The 22,256-nt window shown below is 38.9% G+C and overlaps 1 protein-coding gene across 1 annotated transcript in view; it reads right to left on the bottom strand.

Annotated features, from left to right (window-relative positions):
- The window catches only part of dpp10 (dipeptidyl peptidase like 10), a 683,609-nt gene that overhangs the window by 5,653 nt on the left and 655,700 nt on the right, over positions 1 to 22,256 (bottom strand). The window contains exons 21-24 of the mRNA XM_033024629.1: positions 18,029 to 18,083; positions 15,070 to 15,169; positions 12,476 to 12,534; positions 11,562 to 11,634 (exon numbers count right to left, since the gene is read on the bottom strand). Coding sequence (XP_032880520.1) covers positions 11,562 to 11,634; positions 12,476 to 12,534; positions 15,070 to 15,169; positions 18,029 to 18,083 — 287 coding nt within the window. The remainder of the gene's footprint in view (positions 1 to 11,561; positions 11,635 to 12,475; positions 12,535 to 15,069; positions 15,170 to 18,028; positions 18,084 to 22,256) is intronic.

Below are 22,256 nucleotides of genomic sequence, written 5' to 3' on the forward strand. Positions count from 1 at the left end.
AGAGGAAGCAGCAAACCGGAGGACTGGGAGAAATTTAGAATTCAACAGAGGAGGATAAAGGGGTTAATGAAGAGGGGTGGTGGGGAGAATAGATAATGAAAGAAAGCTTGCGGGGAATATAAAAACTGACTGTAAAAGCATCTATAGATTTGTGAAGAGCAAAAGATTTGTAAAGACAAATGTAGGTCCCTTACAGTCAGAAACCGGTGAATTTATAATGGGAAACAAGGAAATGGTTGACCAGTTAACCAAGTACTTTGGTTCTGTCTTCATTAAGGAAGACACAAACATTCTCCCAGAAATACTAGGGGACCGAGGATCTTGTGGGAGGAAGGAACTGAAGGGAATCCACATTAGTCAGGAAATGTTGTTAGGCAAACTATTGGGACTGAAGGCAGATAAATCTCCAGGGCCTGATTATCTTCATTCCAAAAGTACTCAAGGAGATGGCCCTAGAAATCGTGCATGCAATGGTGATCATTTTCCAATGTTCTATAAACTCTGGATCGCTTCATTTGGACTGGAGGGTAGCTAGTGTAACCCCACTTTTTAAGAAAGGAGGGAGAGAGAAAACAGGAAATTATAGACGTTAGCCTTACATTGGTAGTGGTGAAGAAGCTTGAATTGATTATTAAAGATATAATAGCAGTGACAGGATTGGCCAAAGTCAGCATGGATTTATGAAGGGGAAATCATGCTTAACTAATCTTCTGGATTTTTTTGAGGATGGAACAAGTAAAATGGATAAGGGAGAGCCAGTGGATGTGGTGTATCCAGACTTTCAAAAAGCCTTTGACATGGTCCCACACAAGAGATTAGTGTGCAAAATTAGAGCACATGGTATTGGTACGGTATTGACATGGATAGAGAACTGGTTGGCAGATAGGAAGCAAATAATAGGAATTAACAGGTCCTTTTCAGAATGGCAGGCAGTGACTAGTTGGGTACCGCAAGGCTCAGTGCTGGGACCCCAGTTATTGACAATATATATTAACGATTAAGACAAAGGAATTAAATTCCCATACATACATCATCTGAATTTCCCCTGAATAAGGGGATTAATAAAGTATTTATTATTATTATTAAAATTCAACATTATGCTATATCTGCAAGTAAAAGGAAGAGCAAGTGCCATCATTAACAATTTTCCATGAAGAGATAAAGATCACCTACAACGATAGCAAGGTCCCACTGAGTTACTCCAGCATTTTGTGTCTATATTTGGTTTAAACCAGCATCTGCAGTTCCTTCCTACAAATAGCAAAGAAATGATCCGATACAGCACAGTATTGGGTACCCGGACTTGGTGTCGAAGGACGAGAAGCCAAAGCGAAGAAGTGGAAGCCAAACAACAGAACAGAAACAACGCCGAAAAGCCAAATAACTGAAAGGGCGGGGGGAGGGGGGAGGGAGAGTGGGGGCTGTTCAGAGTGCCCAGTCATCCTCCCGTCTCCCCGGCCAGTGATGTGATGAACGCGGGTGTCTGGACCAATCGCTGACAAGTCCTGCCCCCCGGTGACATCATGTCCGTTATTTGGCGTTGTGTCCGTTCTGTTAGTGGGCTTTTCGGCATCGTTTCTGTTCGGTTATTTGGCTTCCACTTCTTCGCTTCGGCTTCTCATCCTTCGACGCCACATCCGCACATGACAGTAGTGCCAGTTACTTGGCTAACATAGAACATGCCACATCCTGCAGCCTAAATTAGCATCCATTTCCTAATCAACCCTAGCATTCATAACATTTCTGTCATATGATTACTGCTAGTTGCAGTATCATATACAGTGCATTCTGAAAGTATTCAGACCCCTTCACTTTTCCACATTTTGTTACATTACAGACTTATTATAAAATGGATTAAATTAATTTTTTTATTATCAATCTGCACACAATACCCCATAATAAAAAAGCGAAAACAGGTGTTTAGAAATTTTTGCAAAGTAATTAAAAAGAAATAACTGAAATATCACATTTACATAAGTATTCAGACCCTTTACTCAGTTCTTTGTTAAGGCACCTTTGGCAGCGATTACAGCCTCAAGTCTTATTGGGTACGACGCTACAAGCTTGGTACACCTGTATTTGGGTAATTTCTCCCATTCTTCTCTGCAGATCCTCTCAAGCTCTGTCATGTTGGATGGGGAGCGTCGATGCACAGCTATTTTCAGGTCCCTCCAGAAATGTTCCGGGCTCTGGCTGGGCTCCTCAAGGACATTCACAGACTTGTCACGAAGCCACTCCTGCATTGTCTTGGCTGTGTGCTTAGGGTCGTTGTCCTGTTAGGTGAACCTCCGCCCCAGTCTGAGGTCCAGAACGCTCTGGAGCAGGTTTTCATCAAGGATCTCTCTGTACTTTGCCCTGTTCATCTTTCCCACGATCCTGACTACTCTCCCAGTTCCTGCCACTGAAACACATCCCCACAGCATGATGCTGCCACCACCATGCTTCACCGTAGTTATGGTATTAGCCAGGTGCCCATTCAGGCCAAAGAGTTCAATCTTGGTTTCATCAGACCAGAGAATCTTGTTTCTCATGAACTGATAGTCCTTCAAGGGCCTGTCCCACTAACGCAAATTTTCAGCGACTGTCTTCGACCTTCAAGCTCGAGGGCACTCGCCTGAAAAACCTCCAGCTGGATCAACCGTCGGCGATGAAACCGCGAGCTGGATCGACCATCAACACGCACACACACACACACGCAAACACATCGCAAAGGCGGAGGCCAGAGAAAGTGTGGAATCGCTGTCTGAAATTCACACCCGCGATGAACAGGAAGGTAAAAGATGGCTGGCACAGTGTAAGGTAAGTCCTTTAGCGAGCACAGAGGGGGAGAGAAGGGGAGAGAAGGAGTGGAGACACTTTTAAGAAGCCAGACAACTTTTAATAAAGTTTAGCGGGCATTTAACATTACCGGTTGGTTTTCCTTGGTTCTGAAAACTCCAATGAGCCAATTAAAATGCCCGGTCAGCAAAGGAGATTGCCTATGGCTACCTTGACTGCCTAGCGAGTTTACCTAGCTCACTCCACTGCACTACGAGTTCAAAAGGACCATGCCGACCAATTTTTACTTGCGGAAAATGTTTCAGCATGTTGAAAAATTTTCCTCGACCAAACTGAGGCTGCGAGTATACGGGAACTTTTGTTGAGCATGAAGGAGAGTTACAGTGACCTCCTAGGACCACGTGTCGACCATACTGCGAGTTTGAGTTGAGCGCAGACTCTTTTACACTCACAAATTGAGATCGCCGGGTAAAACATCGCGGAGCTGCGGGTCTGTGGAGCGACCAGCTGCGGGCGGCGGCGCTGAACTTTACACCGGGAGCCTGGGATCTCGCGACGAGATCGCCAGTTGTGGAGCTCCAACCGGCACGGCCTTGTCGGCTTCGGAAGCCGCGGCCTCCAGTGCAGAAGCGGCCGTTCCAGGGTTCCCAGGCCGCTGGGAGGACTCTCCCGACGCCGGAGCAACATTGCCGCAGTGGTGCTAGTCATCTTTTACCTTCCTGTTCATCGCGGGTATCACCTTGGCTTTGCACCATGTGAATTTCAGACAGCGCTCCCCCACTTTCCCTGGCCCCCGCCTTTGCTCTGTGTGTGTGTGTGTGTGTGTGTGTGTGTGTCTGTGTCTGTGTCTGTGTGTGTGTGTGTGTCTGTGTCTGTGTCTGTGTCTGTGTCTGTGTCTGTGTCTGTGTCTGTGTCTGATCCTGCTCGCGGTTTCATCGATGACGGTCGATCCAGCTCGCGGTTTTTCAGCCGAGTGCCCCCGACCTTGAAGATCGAAGACAGTTGCTGAAAAGTCGCGTCAGTGGGACAGGCCCTTTAAGATGCCTTTTGGCAAACTCCAAGCGGGCTGTCATGTGCCTTTTACTGAGGAGTGGCTTCTGTCTGGCCACTCTACCATAAAGGCCTGATCGGTGGAATGCTACAGATATAGTTGTCCTTCTGGAAAGTTCCCCCGTCGCCACAGAGGAACTCTGGAACTCTGTCAGAGTGACCACCGGGTTCTTGGTCATCTCCTTGACCGAGGCCGTTCTGCCCCGTTTGCTCAGTTTGGCCGGGCGGCCAGCTCTATGATGAGTTCTAGTGGTTCCAAAGTTATTCCATTTAAGAATGATGGAAGCCACCGTGCTCTTCGGGACCTGCAATGCTGCAGACATTTTTTTATACCCTTCCCCAGATCTGTGTCTCAACACAATCCTGTCTCAGAGGTCTACAGACAATTCCTTTGTCTTCATGGCTTGGTTTTTGCTCTGACATGCACTGTCAACTGTGGGACCTTATGTAGACAGGTGTGTGTTTTCCAAATCATGTGCAATCAATTTTATTTTCCAATGGTGGATTCCAATCAAATTGTAGAAACATCTCAAGGATAATCAATGGAAACGGGGTGAACCTAAGCTCAATTTTGAGTGTCATAGCAAAGGGTCTGAATACTTATGTAAATGTGATATTTCAGTTATTTCTTTTTAATTGCTTTGCAAACATTTCTAAACACCTGTTTTTGCTTCTTCATTCTGGGGTATTGTGTGTAGATTGATGATAAAAAAAAGAATTTAATCCATTTTAAAATAAGGCTGTAACATAACAAAATGTGGAAAAGTGAAGGGGTCTGAATACTTTCTGAATGCACTGTAGCATTGATTTTATGAATGGAAATTGCAAATTGTGGAACGAGATAACTCGAGTTGCTTATTTTCTAAGGGATTCATTCTTCAATAACATATTGGTTACTGATTTTGATGCAGTTGTGTGAAAAGCTATCTGTCTTAGTTAGAAAAGGTAATTTGTCATAATCCAGAGGAATCCAGTAGCAAAGTGGTTTCAGAATGCAGGGATTGACTTTGTTGTGGGGAATTTGCTGTGGTGGATGTTTGTCAACTTTTATGTAGTTGTGTGTCTTGTTGCTTTTTTTCCATATGGCTGTACGGTAATTCGCATGTCACTGTACCTTAATTGGTACACGTGTCAATAAACGACCTTTGAAATCTTTGAAACCTTTAATTGAGATCTCCCAACCTCCCTCATTGCGGCTCTTGTGCTATTTTTTTTTATCCACACTTTCTCTGTAGCTGGTACATGATGATTGTTCTACACTACCTGTTGTGCTTGCGTATGGCCAGATTGTACTCATGTATGATATGATTTGACTGCATAGCATGCAAGGGGTTTCACTGTATCTGATGGCATTAATATACCAATATCAATGTTAAAATATTTCTTTAAAATGTTCAGCTTTACAAATCTTCAATTTAACTAATTTCCTCTTTTCTTTTGAACATAAAGGCATAGTTTCTTTTCATCTAAAAATTCAAGTTTCAAGAGCAAACATTTGCTTTAAATACCACTTAGTAAAGTCTAAAACAAATATACTATGTATAAAATAAATACGCAGATGAAATAATGCTAGCTTTCAGAAGAATTACACAAAATGGCCACTTGAAATATCCTCTTCGGGTTAATTCTCTCCTTTCATTTCATAATGGCGCTAATTATTTATTTAAGTTGAGAGGCGGGAAATGAGAAAATTGGTTGGGAAATTGTCTGTGCATTGTTGAATCCATTAAAATGACAGATTAGGGTCTCGCTAAGACATCTGGAATTCAGTAGAATAATAAAGGATTTTATCCTATTTTTTAAAGAAAATCACAAACTTAACATAAAACGGATGGATCATTGGAATGAAATCAAGACCATTGATTTATTTGCTAGACTTTCAACGCTGACTTTGATCAATTCTTCCTCACACTAATTTCGTACAGCTTCTCTCAACAAAACATACAGTCTATCTCTCACAATTTTGCCATTTAAAGTTTCAATTAAAGGATTGTCTTAAAGAACATAAATAATATTATCTTTATGTACCGACAGACACTTTGCATCTCTAACATCAATATATTCTCCCTTTTCTTATTAATTGGTGGTAATTTATTCATCCTTCAGTCCCTATCCTCATGAATTATCTACCCTGTTTCTTCCATTTTGCTTTGGCCCTTGCTACCTTGAAATATTTCCTCAATAGATTGCTCTTTCAAATACAGTTCAGGTTTACACATTTCCTTCCCCTTGTTCCATATTATTACTTTCTTTATTATAAAGAGATGATTTCTACCTTACATGTATGAATGTTGCTGCTATGTGCTATGCTTTTCTTGTTTATCCTTTTAAAATGCATGTACTGCGTAAAGGAGGCAAAGCCTCGGGAACTTTTATTTCTATTTTATTCAATACATTACATTTTTGCAATGTTATTAAATATTCAGAAGCACTCTTGTCTATATAAAAGTAAAATTGCATTACTTTCATCTAACACTATGAATATAAATGAGCGCAAAACTTTTGCCTTTATGCTTATGACTATCACATTATAACAACAGATAATAAATAGTGTATAATATAGATTTGAACATCTGAGGATTCATTACAGGCTTCTTATCGCTTTCATCTGGCACTCCTTTATTGGGAAAAATATATTCCAGGAATCTCTCTGAAAATATTAATGTGCTGTAGTCTGTTCAGTTCATTTTCAATGCCACATGGCCGTGAATGGAGGTAGACCATATAATTATTGGACATATAGCCAAGATCAATTCTGTTCTGACTACAGGTCCACAGAAATCTTAATAGGAATCAATGGGAAGACATGCTGGATGACATTTTTCTCTCAAACTGGAGGCTTCTGAAGCCCATTGTATTACCCTAATGGAAATGGATCAAGTAATTACACTTTGGGATCAAAACTGGAACAAGGTTGGTTCGTTTATTTGGTTTCACAGTGGAATTACAATTCAACATATTTAATGCCGGCTAATTCACTTTTGAACTATTGAAGAATGGTTGCATAGTTTTCTTTTAATTTGCTCGAGGCCCCCGACTGCAGGAAAGCATAGAAGGGCAGAGATTTGAACTGTTTTTCGCCTTCCATCACAGTGAGGAATGTGGAGGAGTCACTGTGTTGGATGTTTATGTTAAAATGTATTTTGTGTGTTCCGTTGCTTTTGATTTGTATGACTGACTTGGCAAATGAAATCCCTCGCATGTTGCAAAACATACTTGGCTAAAAAGTATTATTGTGATTGTGATTGTGATGAAAGGGTGGCAGATTATCAAAGAAATTATGCCGTAGGCTGAAAACAATTCTTTGTGTGTTTATGTTTCACTAGGGGCCAAGGAAAGAGCGTTCACGTCGCGGCCCTGTTTCAACCAATCTTTCCACCACCACGCGCAAGAAGCACAAGAAGCGCAAGACAGACACCATTGTGCAGATGCCGAGAAGTGTGTTCAGCTCTGGATGAACAACTTCTAATCTTGTGTGTGGACTCGATAAGAAGAAGAAGAACTAGGTATTTTACTGGTCTTATGGGAGGCTGGCAAATTGTAAATCTTCTACGTATAGGAATAATTAAATGTTTTTTTCTCTTCCCAAAAGGGAAATTTCACTCAAAGGGCACTCAATTTAAAGATAATGTTACAAAATTGCCTGTTAATACAGCTTCTCAAATGAATGACCAGGACTGCAGAATCATCTGTTCAATGTACAATTTAATTGCTAACTCCCTTAAGTAGAATTGGTTTTAATTTACATGATTTAAAAAAAATATTAGGTTTTAAGTATTTTTAAGTTAAAAGCATAGGAAGCTTCACTTGGAGAATATAGTGAGGATCTGATTACAGAAAATGACGGTGGCAATCTTGGGGTGTTAAAGATATCCACCCTGCCTATCCCTACTGCCACTTTCCCATACTCCGGCCTTGAAAAGACCATTGTCTTTTTGAGAGGAATTAGATATATCACTGTTGATTCAGCCATGTCCAGCAGTAAACTTGTTAACAATATGGTCTTCTCTCTCTGAATGTCAGGGATATGATTAGCGGTCTGCTATCATCCTACTTCATTCTGCCTTATTGTCCTGAATTGAGAAACGTACAGTGCCCGCCATAATGTTTGGGACAAAGACCCATCATTTATTAATTTGCCTCTGTACTTCACAATTTGAGATTTGTAATAGAAAAAATCACAGTGGTTAAAATGGCGGCATTGCCCAAGCAGCTGCGGTTCACCTGCCGTCCGTCTGTCTTTTCTTTTTTTTGTTTTCTTTTCGTCTTGTTGGGTGTATGTTTTAGTCTATTTTTAGTTGTGTATGTGTGGGAGGTGGGGGAATCATTTTTTTGATCTCTTTCTTCAACGGGGATGCGACCTTTTCCTTGTCGTATCTCTGTCTCCGTCTGCGCTGAGGCCTGGTATCATGGAGCTGGCGGCCTCCAACTGGAATCGACCTTGGGGCTCGGTGGCAGAGCCTGTGAACCTCAGAGGCTGTGGTGGAGCTGTGGCTGTGACACGACTTCGGAGCTTTGGAGGCTTCGGCCGCGAGCCCTGTGGACGATAACATCGGGATCTCAAAGGTTCCTGGTTGGTGACCGATTTTCGGGGGCTCCCGCAACGGCAGCTTCGTCCGCTGGACTGGAGGATGGCAGCTTCGTCCAACCTGAATCGCGGAGTTTGAGTCGGCCCGTTCAGGGTGCTTGGAATTGGCCGTGGGATTTACCATCACCTGGTGGGGGCTTCAACCTTGAGAGCCTCGATTGCCTCGACGCAGCGGGAGAACAAGCAAGGAAGAGATAATACTTTTTGCCTTGCATCACAGTGAGGAGGTGCCTGGAGATTCACTGTGATGGATAATTGTGTTAAATTGTGTTCATTGTGTGTTTCATTGCTTTTTTCTGTCATGACTGCATGGTACAAAATTTGAGGAAGTTAGACAAATTCTTGATTAGAATGGGTGTCAAGGGTTATGGGAAGAAGGCAGGAAAATGGGATTAAGAGGCAGAGATCTGCCATGATTGAATAGCAGAGTGGAATCGATTGGTGGAATGTCCCAATTCTACTCCTATAAACTTGTGACTTCCTCTACACTACTGCCCCATCCACCAATCTTCATATCATCTGCAAACTTGGCCACAAAGCAATCAATTCCATCATCATTAACATATAATGTGAAAAGTAACAGTTTCTGTGGAGCACCACTGGCAGCCAACCCAACCAACCTCTAAAAATCCAGGTAAATAACATCCACTGACTTGTCTATTCTGCTATTTATTTCCTCAGAGTTCCAACAGATTCTTAATAATGGAATCTTAAATCTTACTAACCACTGAAATCAGGCTAATTGTAGTGATGTTACAAAACCTACCTTCAGCGGCGCTGCAGTTCTGCCACTGGCCGTGTGCGCGGCTTTGGCGCCTTTGAGGGGGGGGGGGATTAAAATAAGGTTTGTATTGCTTGTCGGAGAGGGATTTCCTCCGGCTGCTAGTCAATAAAGAAAAATCGATCGGACTTCCATACCCTTTTTTTTTTAATTTAAAAAAATCGCTGGACAATTGAATAGATGGATCAAAGTAAAATGCAACTTCGAATGCCCTCGACGCCTACAACGTGACGGATCATAATATCAGGACAAAACAAAAGTTAAGCAGTTTATTTCACATATAATCTTGCTTCTTGGGGTGGCTTTAATCTAATTTTACGACGCGAAAATGTTATTTGGGCCCCTACGAACCGGCAGTGTCTTTCCTGCCAATGTGGGCTTAAAATTCACGGCAACGGCAACGTTCCAACTGATCACATTCCAGAAACACCCACTCGCAAGATGATTTAAATCCTCATTTTTTTTCTGGACAATCATGTCATAAGAGCATCTAAATCGTCTATATTTTGTGTAATTGTCTATCCATAGTCAATATTTTTATTCTAAATATTCACAACAGTTTTAGTCACATTATTTTTTACACAATACATAATTTTGATTATATTGAGATTGGATGTTTCTAGATTAATTTATGGGAATTAAACATTAAATTCCTTCCATCTGGCATATAAATTCATGACAGTGAGATTTAAAATCATGTTATATTGTGAATTCTTGTGTGAATGGGATCAGTTTGTTATTTGGATACTTAGGCTATTAAAAAAATATATCCTTTTCTAAAGTAATGGATAGATGTTTAGATCTAGTAATTGAATTTAGATGAATTTAATTGATTTGATGAAACTGATGAATATGATTTTTTGTTGCTATTGTTATAGAGTTTAACTTTATCATTTCTACCTTTTTTCTAAAACTGCAAATAATAACTTGTTTCTGTTAATGCTGTTCAGTGGTTTTTTTCCTTTACATTTTAATCAGATCTCTCCGAAGAAGAAATGCAAAATTGTCAATCCAAATGCCCAGCAAAAGAGACTGATTTAGACAGCATTCGCAGAGATCATCCGAATTTTGACTACTCCAAATGTGATGATCTACAGGACATTCTTAATGGAAAAGTAGTGGGCAGAAAGGCATGTCAAGCGTGGTTTGAAGAGCAAAAACTTGTAGTTTACAATGCCAAAATTGAAAAGTTGAGGAAAAACAAGGTGTACAGAGTTGCTTATTGGTTACAATCTGAGGAGTATGATGATGCTACTGATTATGATATGCCAATGTACCTGCTAGCAACTGATCTTCTGCATGAAGACTTGGTCTAATGCTAGAAATTGTAATTTATTTACCTATCTGTCACGGACTTACAGCATATAATACAATAATATTAAAGTTCTGATCTCGCGAATATCACATTTTTGAATTTTCAAGGCAGTCTGGGTGTTTATTACTATTTCCGTCACAACGGTCAATTTTGTAATTAGCTACAATTAGGTAACTAACTAATTATATGCTTTAATTTCAGGTCATCCAAGTAAGATGTTTTAAATTTGTTTCAGAATGCTTCAATCTATGATAACTGAAAATTTAATTCAGTTCTCTTAATTTTTAAGGAAGTTATGGGCTTTTGACTGTCCTCGATCACAGCTGTTGTGTTAAGTCAATGGAAAAGCAATAGGAACAAGATGCTAATTTCCGAGTATGAAAATGGCCATAACTTTTTTAATACTGAAGATATGAAAGTGAATTAGGTGTCAAATTAAACTTCTTTTTATGCTTTATCTGATGGGATAAATTGCAGACTTGAATTTTAAATTCTCAAATTGTTGTATCATTGCTACCAATTGGCCTATAATTTCCTTTCTTTTGGTGGTGTTACATTTTGTGATTTTCTAGTCTTCTTAAACAGTGGAGTTACATTTACAATTTTCCAGTCCTCCAGTACCATTCTCGACTATAGTGATTCTTGAAAGATCACTACAAATGCCTCCACAATCTCTACAGCCACTTCTTTCAAAACACTGGTGTGTAGTCCATCTTTGTTCAGGTGAATCATCCACCTTCAGACCTTTCTACTCTTCAATCATCTTCTCTGGTTTTAGCCACTGCACCTGCCCCCTGACTCTATTATAACATATTATAGTGTAATGCGGCACATATGTGTGTTGGTTTATTTTGTAATGCCTCTAAATTTCTGGGGAATGTGCAGTAAAGGGACACGTTGCTGTGGCACCAATTAGCCATGTTTTCAACAAACAAAAATTTGGATACAACCATTATTTTGAAAAGATTAGCTGAAAACATCTAAAATCATTTTGATGATGACTAGCATTAATATACTCAAATATGAGAGATAGGTGGTATAGGTCTTACCATCGGCTGTCCCATGGATAATCAGAAAATTCACATCTTTCAGTTCCATAGAATTTTGTAGAACACTAGATTCCTGCAAGCAATGATAATCTGAGTTAGTAATATCTATTTTAAATACAGTGTGATAGATCCTTTCACTCTATTTGTGAAGTAATAATATGAATCACGGAGGGAGAACTGTTGCAAAAAACAGTGGATCGAATGTGCATTCTCCTTGTTAAATTTCATTCCAAAACCAATGATAATGAATTTCAGAAGTGGAGGTCAACTTACATTGCTTATTCAGCTAATAAAGAATAAATTTCCACTTACTTGTTTATTTGTGATTTATGATCACAGTGCATAAAATGAGGATTAAGAGTAGAATTAGCTGTCAGAAAATACATTAGGGAAGATTATTTCTTTCGGGTAAGCATTTTAGTGACACAAGGATTATGTTTCTCAATTTGAATCCATCCCAACTTTGTTGTATTTTCAAGATTGTGCCTTAATACATAAATGTAGGAGCCATTTCATGGCATACTCTTTAGCAAGAGGGAATCTATGATGTAAGTGATGACATATTTGTAGATGTGTCATCTCCTGTTTGAGAAATTTTAACCCTATATTTCTGCTTCGTGGTACCAATTACATTTTTTTTTTAATGGAAGCTTTAGGAGGCAGTAATACCTGGGGTGGATGAGGAAGGATTTAAAAAATCTGTCTGAGCCTCTTGTACCATGACAATTTGCTTGTATGGATAGTAACGGATTAGCATGAAGAAGTCCAGATAAGGTGCTGGGGCACTGAAGAACTAATAGGGCTTATTGCTTAATTTTTATGTCTTTTTTAGTTTGGCCAGAATTGTAGCTTTGTTCTATCTTAAATGTTAAATGATAAAATTGGTACTTGGACATTTCCCTTCCTGAACTCACTTGATATATATTTGCATCTCGTGACGGCAATCCAAGGTATCGCTCTGTGAATGCAGAAGCTGTGTAGAGAAAAAAAAGTTTACATTTGAGGAGGGTGTCTTTTGTATTAGTTAGTGCAAAAAGAATAATTAGCAAAGACTGACCCACACCTTCATTCGTGATGTTCGATAACAGATGAATGTTCCACTCCTCTTTAGGTACATCTATTTAATTAATTTGTGGATAACAATATAACCATATACCAAATGAGTTATGATAAAATCAGTTGAACGATTTTTCAGGTCTGATTATTATCCATTTATCTTGCCCCTAGTTTATCAGTGCATCTTGAACATAATGGTGCAAATCTTTAGATATGTTACAACAGAGTAAAATAGTGTAATCTATTTTATACTGCTGTCATACACTGTGACCATTTAGAGTAGTTGTTGGTAAGGTGATGTCTGAAGCCTGATCTTAGTTGCTCTCCTCAATACACAATGAATACTAACCACAAAAATATCACAAAAATAAGAAAATCATTGCATCCGAGCTTTAAAAATCAAATGTCTTTGACCTATATTTAAATACGAAATATAAGAACAAAGGTAACATGTCAACCAGTTCTGGAAGGAAGTTTTTAACACAGAATGTGCTTTGCCTTTTTTTCTCATTTCCTTTTTGTTTGTATTGAGGTCGTGGAGCAGGGAACAGTAGAGGCTGATATAACATGACTTGGTTAGACTGATGAGTGTCTAACTGAAAAATTAGGTTTCATTTCAATAAATAACCTCTGACTGAATATGAGGGAAATGTTAAATGAATCATCAATTGTAATGACAGCTCAATAATTACTGTCTGAAAGAGGAAGAAGATAAATGTCTGGCATCAACATTTCTTGAGCACCATGAACACTCAGTCTTTTCTAGAAGTAGCTATGGTACAAGGAACTATCAGTGGGCATGACCTCCATGCATCACTTCTCTGTTTTATCTATTTACATATATTTCATTACCTCAACAACCTTGAACTCATTAATACTCAAACTCCACAATAATAAGTCCTTACAACTTAATTAATTCCCTTTCGTGTTAACTTTTTGAAGTAGTGGAATGACCTACTTGGTGGCCAGCAGTAAAATGAAATTCACTGCCTTAAAGAGTGAACTTCTGTACATTAACATATTTTTGGACAACTTGACATCAGCCAGAAGATTATCACAAAATTGAGCTGCAGTTGATTATATATGGCATGGAGATACAGTTGCAACACTTTTACCAGTGCATTAAAATAGCAGGCCGAGAGACCAGTTGATTATTTTGTCTGCAGATATTCAGATGTTAACCCCTCACTATCAGCACACAAGACAAACCTTGCATTTGTCCCAAAACTGCATGCATGAGGCTTTCCCATAAGTCTTGATCTTTGCACCTGAACAAGTGCTCCTAATACTCACCCCTGATAATTGTTTTCGTACAAATGACACTTACAAGCTATGGTACCTTTTGATCATCTCCAGAAAGTATTCAATGGTTGGGTATCATGATGCCAATGCACATATCGATTAAGTGGAATAGGCACAATTGGGAAAGGGAAAAGGGCAGTTGAGAAAGGAGTGTGATTACTTCCGGAGTAATGCAGAGGAGCAGCAGAATTCATGGATGTCCTCCCAGCTTCAAATGAAACTACATATTTTAACCGACTTATCCTTTTGGTAGCTCTTTTTATGGGATCATTATGGGATTATATATGGACTTGCATATAGACCTTCAACCTCAGATCAAGATCCCTGCACTTGCAACAACTGGGACTTGAAAATGTCTCCAAACTGGCGACATTGTATACTGTCTCAGTGAACTACTACTATGCACGTACTGTATTTGAGATGCTTATCTAATAAGTGCTTATGTATAGTGATACTTGTACTGAACTGTATACTAAAATGAATTTCACTGTACCTTGATACATGTGGCAAATAATGTACCATACCATTCCTTTTGCTCAGAAGGAACCAAGGCTGACAAGCAGCCTCAATTAGATGTTTTGCCACTAAACTACTAAATGAATAAACTGAGAATAACTGTTAAAGAGATTGAAATGTAGCATGATAGGACTGCTCATTGCTGGGCATTATAAATACCACTTGTTATAAACTCATTATACTGAATAACTGGCAGGTTAGAATAAAAGCTAGGCACAAAATGCTGGAGTAACTCAGCAGGCAGGCAGCATCTCTAGAGAGAAGGAATGTGAGACGTTTCGGATCGAGACCCTTCTTCAGTCTCGATCCGAATGATGTCAGGGGGAGGGAGATAGTTAGATAAGGAAGTGTGAAGGTGTGAAAACGACAAAGGAAATGGAGGTCAACGAAAATGTAGAATAGATCATTGTTAGCTGGGAGAAGGTAACAAGAAAGCAAACAGGTTATAAAGGCATTATTATGGCAGGTTAAAATTACAGATGAGTTATATGATGGACACCCCTCCATTGAGCATACAAACATCTGAAGAGTTCTCATCTTTGGCACAAATTGTAAGGATATGCAATTCCCAACATTGAAAATAACAGCTGCCAATGCCTATGTGAAATGATTTGCATTTTTTTTGTTTACTCACCATATAATTTCCAGTCAGTGATTGGTGCCACAGCAACGCCGCACTTGAACATTCGGTCTGTGGAACTAAGGAGCATAGCTGTGACATAGCCTCCATATGCCTGTCAAAGTAAAATAAAATCTCAACTCTTTATCAAATGTTCTATTTTTAACGTATAAAGTTATGTAATGGGAACACATAACATATGAGAATACAATTTAATAGACATTTCCAGATAATCCTATTTCAATGTGCATTTTAATAACTGCCATTCATTAGTATAAATTGTAGATGTAAAAATGTACAGATTCTACTCAAAATAACCAAAAGCTTAATGAACAATTAAGATTCTAATAGCAGCAAATTATGAAAAATTGACACTTTGTGAAACCAAATTGTCAGCCTTCATACACCCTAGTAATTATCTTTCCCTGTGACTTTATGGATGGGTAATTTACCATCATCAGTTTTCTGTCCTTTCTTATGTTACAAATAATCTTAATAATATACATAATGAATGTTAATCCATACTTTGACCTAACCACACAATATGGTGGGCATTATTTTTAATTTAATATGTAGTTCATCTCATTTGTAAAACATCCAAGTACTTACCAAAATACTTTGCTTATTATTGTATATCTACACTGACAATCATAATAGAAATTGTGGTTTGATGACGATATTGCCATGCGAGTGAAACAGTACATAGTTAAGAATTATATAGTGGTCTGATACACCGGAATGACTTATTCTATTAGAGAATACTTAAAAGTCAACTTGTTGGGTTGAAGTTATAAATGGGTCAGAATTGATATGGGCAATGTATTTCCTGACTGGGGGTCGTGAGGGAACCAGGCATGTTTTTATAACTTTTATGTACCTTCATAGATATCATGACAAATTCCAAGCTATTTGCTGATCCAATAGAGCAACTCCGGCTAACTATAGTGTACAATCAGCTTTTTCTAGACTTTCTAACCTGCACACTGCTGTGTGGAAGGATGGAATCTGTTAGAGGTTAGATTGGTTTGTAAGTTATCTCTAATTCCACTCTCTTTAATAGTAACAGGTGTACTGTAGACTACATATTGGCTGCATCACTGCTTAGTTTGGCAACTAATGAAGGAAATTACAAAAATTGGTGAACTCTGCTCAGTTCATAACGGGTATTGATCTCCCCACCATCTAATGGATTTACAGGAGGAGCTGCCCCAAAAAGGCAGCCAGCATCATCAAGGACCTACACCACCGTGACTGAAATCTCATTTCACCCAGCCATTGGGAAGAAGGTACAGGAGCCTGAAAATTGTAAGGTTCAAGAACTGCTTCTTCCTAACTACCATCAGGCTAAGAACGGTACGAAAGGCAACTACCTTAATTGCATTAGGGACTTCGGGTATAGTTTTGTCTTTTTTGCACAAATAATTTTTTTATTATTAATTGAACTTTAAAAAATATTTGTTTATTATATTATCTATTGAGCACTATGTTTATAAACCTGTTGTTGTGATGCAAGTAAGAGTTGCATTGTTCCATTTCATTACATATGACAATAAAACACTCTTGATTTTGCACTATCTCTAGGAGTGGTCCTCGAATGGGGTGAGCCGATAGACCAGATATACCTCATGTCTCTCAACTTCATGCTAAGGCATTTAGTGCTATCTTAAGCATTTGAATGGGGTCACCAAACTTCACTAAAAGGCGAATTACAGGTATTTATTTTAGTTTAGATAAGTTACATGTTGAAATTAGTTTTAAATTATTATCCATCTCAAATGTTATTGTTTAACAGTTTAGTCATTTACATTTTCAAGTGGTTCTAAATATTTCAGATTATCATGATGTCAAAAGACTAAAAGGATGGTCTTAGTTCCTGCTACCTGCAACCCAGTTGCAGCTTGCTGACCACTCCTTTTGTCTAACTAGATACAGCAATGGGGTCTCAAGGATTCGGAGATTCCAAACCACAAAATAATAAGTGCATCCATTTGCATCCCGCGGCATTGAATGTAAAGTGTGGGCTAAGTCCAAGTGATCCAGACAGTTACCTTAATCAAAAGTTTAGAATAATTCAATTAATAGAATTAATTTTTCCTGGCTGTTATGGTGAGATTTAAAGTTTTGTTTGTGATGCACAATTCCAGATCTCTGCATTACTCATCCAAACCTACAATTTATGTAACCTAGAAAGACATAATGCCCGTTGCCTTGAGAATGAAAACATAAACATAGACGTGGGAAATCTGAAATAAATGCAGAATACAAAAATGTTGGCAACACTCAACAGCTCAGGAAGCATAGTGGAACTCGAAATAGAGATAACATTTCAGATTGACTCCAAAACACTTTCACTTCTCAGTTATGTTGCCTGATCTACCGCATGATTCCAACATTTTCTTCTTTTTAATAACATGAGCTTGTCAATGCATATAGATTTATCTCCAAATCACACAACACCTTGACTTGAAAACATATCACTGGTATTGGGTCTAAATCCTGAAACTCTCAGACCAACAGTATCTTCATCAGGAGAATTGATATACTCTAAACCATCGTTATTACAGACCATGGGGATGGGAGGTGGTGTCCGTTATTGTCGATTGTCCACTATAACTGAGTAAGGTATTATTATAATTGTAAGTAATTGAAACAAAGAAGTACTGATGATGGTAAATTGAACAATGAGGTAGTGATTCAAAAACGGTTTTAAATAAACAGGTCCTATGTTTTCAAGGGAAGATTACCTGTTGTTTTGTAATATAACATGAAGCAAGAAACAATTTAATTTGCAAGTTCCTCAATAAATACTATGGAGGGTATAACAAAATACTTAAAAATGTATCATCATTTATCATGTTAAGTAGCATTTGCACTGACACACAAAATGTATAAAACAAAATATATTGAATAGTCCCATTGATTTTCTTTTCAAGGGTCAAATTCACCCCAACTTTAAAAGGATTTTGAAGATTACCTTCCCATAAATCGCTATTCTGTTTGTATCAATGAAGGGTAATTTCTTCAATGATCTGAAATAAAAAGAAATAATCATAAATAAAGGATTTATGCGAACATTTCTCCTCATTAGGTTGTCCTGACTGAAAAGTAAGTTTGTATGCTGAAACATTTTAAATACACTAAATTAACATTGCTAACATTGAGGAAAGAGACAGATACGGAATCATAGACACTTATGACACAAAAGAAAGCCATTTAGCCAATGGCTTCTTTGCCCTCTGAGAAGGTTATTTGGTCCAACAACCCCACAGTATGAACATTGAACTATCCAATTTCAAGCCAGATCCACCCCACCCATTTCTCTTCTTTGCTGCTATCTACCCACCCTGGTGCACACCCATTTCTCCCACCATCACCTTAGTCATCTTGACCCTTTCCACTCTTCTATACGTTAATCTCCCATCACCAAGTCTCATATTGCCCTTTTATCCCTTCTCTTTCCCCTCCCCCTGTCGTCTTCCACCCATATCTCTCCCTTTGGCTTTGGATCCCATCCTTCGTCTTCTTTCTGTATATGTTCCCTTTTATACCTCCTTTTCACCCCAGGCTGTTGTCATTTTGTCCACCCATCTGCCAATCACATCCCCTCATCTATATCCACCTATCGCTTGTCAGGCTTTGCCCCACTTCCACCTCTCTTTTCTCCCACCTGCGCCTTCAGTTTGAAGAAGTCTCCACCTGAAACATTCTGTCCATTATCTCCACAGATACAGTGTAACCCACTGATTTCCTCTAGTCTTTTATTTTATTGCCCATTTCTCAGCTCTTGGTTTGTCGATTTGAAAACCCTACACTATCAATATCTCATCTAGGTATTTCTTAAATGTAATGTGGATTTTTGCCTCTATCGTCCTTTTAAATAAGCAAGTTCCATCAAACAGTGTGCACATTAGTTATGAAGCAATATAAATAGGATTTATAGGAAAAAAAACTCATATTTTGTGTATTTTGAATAATCCTCAGTGAAACGCCTCTGTTTTAAGGTTTTAAAAAAATATGTGCACATTAATTATGAAGCAATATAGATAGGATTTATAGGAAAATCCCCTCATATTTTGTGTATTTTGAATAATCCTCAGTGAAGCTCCTCTGTTTTAAGGTAAATAGCCATAATCCAGCCAATCTTTCCACATATTTAAAATTGTCAAGGCTTGCCAACGATCCCATAAAGTTGAAAATCCCTTGTTTATTAAAAGCTTGAATACTGTCTACTGTGGATGAGATAAGATTGGAGATGTTTTGTTTTAAATAAATAAATTGCATTGTGTTTGGTGCTCTCGAAATATGAGATTGTTGAAGCTGGATGGGTGAGCATGAATGATGGATGAGCAAGATATCTAATGATATTTAAGAATAATGATTAGAGCCAGGATTTTGTTATGAATGCCATGTGCCTTTTCATGCCTTTTTTGATGATTTCACCAGGATAATGCCTTTTTCACGATCGAGGGCCTCAATCAGCTTTTTTTGCCGTTTTGCTAATAGGTTGTGCTATTTTCTCTAGTTGTACTGTGATTACAATGACGTTTTCTATGTTAACACGTTAATATTAATAAGTTATTATTAACGTGTTAACATAGTATAAATTACAAGAAAATTTCCACCACCGGGGCAAAACCGGGGGCGCCACCGTCGGTCGTTCTTTCATTTGTGCCGCTGCCCGCTGGTTCAGTTTTCTCCAAGATCTATTTAAGAAAGAACTGCAGATGCTGGATAAATTGAAGGTAGACAAAAAATGCTGGAGAAACTCAGCGGGTGAGGCAGCATCTATGGAGAGAAGGAATATGCAACGTTTCGGATCGAGACCCTTCTTCTGACTGATGTGGGGGACGGGACGGGATAAAGAAAGGAAGATGCGGAGATAGTAGGACCAGAAGGAGAGGTGAGAAGGAGGAGGGGGAGGAGGGAGAAGACAAGGGCTATCTAAAATTAGAGAAGACAATGTTGATACCGCTGGGGTGTAGATTACCCAAGCGAAATACCCAAGCTTGTCTCCTCACTACATTTACTGCTGGTTCCAGTCGCAAATCTCTGTTTTCGAGTGATCTGTGCAAGGCATTCATTGATGCTGGAATTCCACTGTGGAAATTGGAAAACAAATCTCTGAGAAGGGTTTTTAGAGAAATACACTGAGGAACATATACCAAGCAAGTCATCATTATGGAAAAATTATGTTGACAGCAACTTCAACATTGTTGTGCAGAAAATTAGAGATGAAGATGCATGCAACAAAATATGGATCTCAATAGACGAAACAACCGATGCTGTGGAGAGATATGTTGCCAATGTGGTCATCGCTACACTGGAGGAAGCTCAACCATCAAAGGAGTATTTGTTGACATCTGAAGTATTGGATAAGTCAAACAGCTCAACTATTGCTCAGTTGTTTACATCTTCACTTGCTGCACTTTGGCCAGAAGGTATAAAACACGAGAATGTTCTTCTGTTTGTGACTGATGCAGCTCCGTACGTGAAAAAAGCTGCTCCTGCTCTTAAAGTTTTATTCCCCAAAATGTTGCATTTGACATGCTTAGATCAAGGACTTCATAGAATTGCCAAGCACATACGTAGCTTGTTTCCAAATGTCAATCGCCTAGTTTCCAATGTCAAGAAAATCTTCCTCAAAGTACCATCACATGTGCAGTTGTTCAAGGTAATGGCACCCGAGATTCCGCTACCTCCTCAGCCCGTTTTGACTAGGTGGGGTACATGGCTCTCTGCTGTACTCTACTATGCTGCAAATTTTGAAAAGATAAAATAAATCATCAACTGTTTTGAAGAAGAAGAATCTGCTGCAGTCAGGATCGTCAGTGAAATAATGCAGACAAAGTCCCTCCACCGCTATCTTGTGTTTATTGCTTCCAATTTTGCAAACTTCCCACAAGCTATCACTTCCCTTGAGAAACGTGGTGAAACATTAGTGAATAACTTACAGGTTTTCCACAAAGTAACTGACGATATTCGTAAAGTTCCTGGTGATGTAGGTAAAGGCATACAAGGCAAACGTGAGAGAGCGATTTTAGCTAACAAAGATCTTGAAGAAATACAAAACAAAGCTAAAGTTCTCAAAGGTAGTTGTAGTGCACAAGATATTGACAACAATAGAGTCTGCAACTTGTTTTGGGTATGCACCAGTGACCTCAGCTGAGGTAGATAGAAGTTTTTCACAACTGAAGCATATTCTGTCTGACAGATGGCATAGTTTAACCAGATAATTTGAAAAAAAAAAATGCTAGTAATTATGTGCAACTAGGCAACTTTTGTCATTTAATGTAGTATACCAACATTATTTTTAACCATATTTTGGTGGTGGAAATACATGCCTTTTTATGCCTTTTTTTTTTGTCAATAAATGCCTTTTTCCGTGCCTTTTTTGTAATTTTATTATGCCGTTGCCTGTCTATTTCAGTTTTTTAGTGCCAAAACATCCTGGCTCTAATAATGATTATTTAAGAATAACATGAGTTTTGACTAATCTAAAAGATTGCTCATCTTCAGTGATTTTAAGGTCTTGATCTTGTCTATATTTCCTAACGCTGCACAATCCTTCAATCTCCTTCTCCACATGGCCTTCTCTAACCATATTCATAGCCACCATTTTGACTTTGCCACAGCAAGTAGCTGCTAAACGGGCAGCACGGTGGCACAGCAGGAGAGTTGCTGCCTGACAGCACCAGAGACCTGGGTTCGTCCTGACCGTAGGTGCTGTCTGTATGGAGTTTGTACGTTTTCCCCATGACTGCTTGGGTTTTCTTCAGGTCCGATTTCTTTCAACATTCCAAAGGCGTAAAGGTTTCTAGGTTAATTGGGTTTGGTTTAAATTGTAAATTGTCCTCTAGTGTGTAGGATAGTGCTAGTGTATGAGGTGATCGCTGGTTGGCACGGTCACAGTGGGCGAAAGGGCTTGTATCTCTGTATGCTGTATCTCTAAACTAAAGTAGTACTGCTATTTCAAACATTGTATTAATAGACAGCATTTCTGACCACCTCATACTCATTTCCCCCAAAGCCAGCTGGATCTCCCCATTGCTAACCATTTTATCCATCATTCCCATACCCATACTGACCTTTCTGTCCTGGGCCTCCACCATTGCCAGAGTGAGGCCACACACAAACTGGAAGAACAGTACCTCCAAAACTGTTTTTGCAGTTTACAACCTAACAAAATGAACATTGAATTCTCC

The sequence above is a fragment of the Amblyraja radiata genome, chromosome 7 (assembly GCF_010909765.2).
Source record: "Amblyraja radiata isolate CabotCenter1 chromosome 7, sAmbRad1.1.pri, whole genome shotgun sequence".
Taxonomy (NCBI): domain Eukaryota; kingdom Metazoa; phylum Chordata; class Chondrichthyes; order Rajiformes; family Rajidae; genus Amblyraja; species Amblyraja radiata.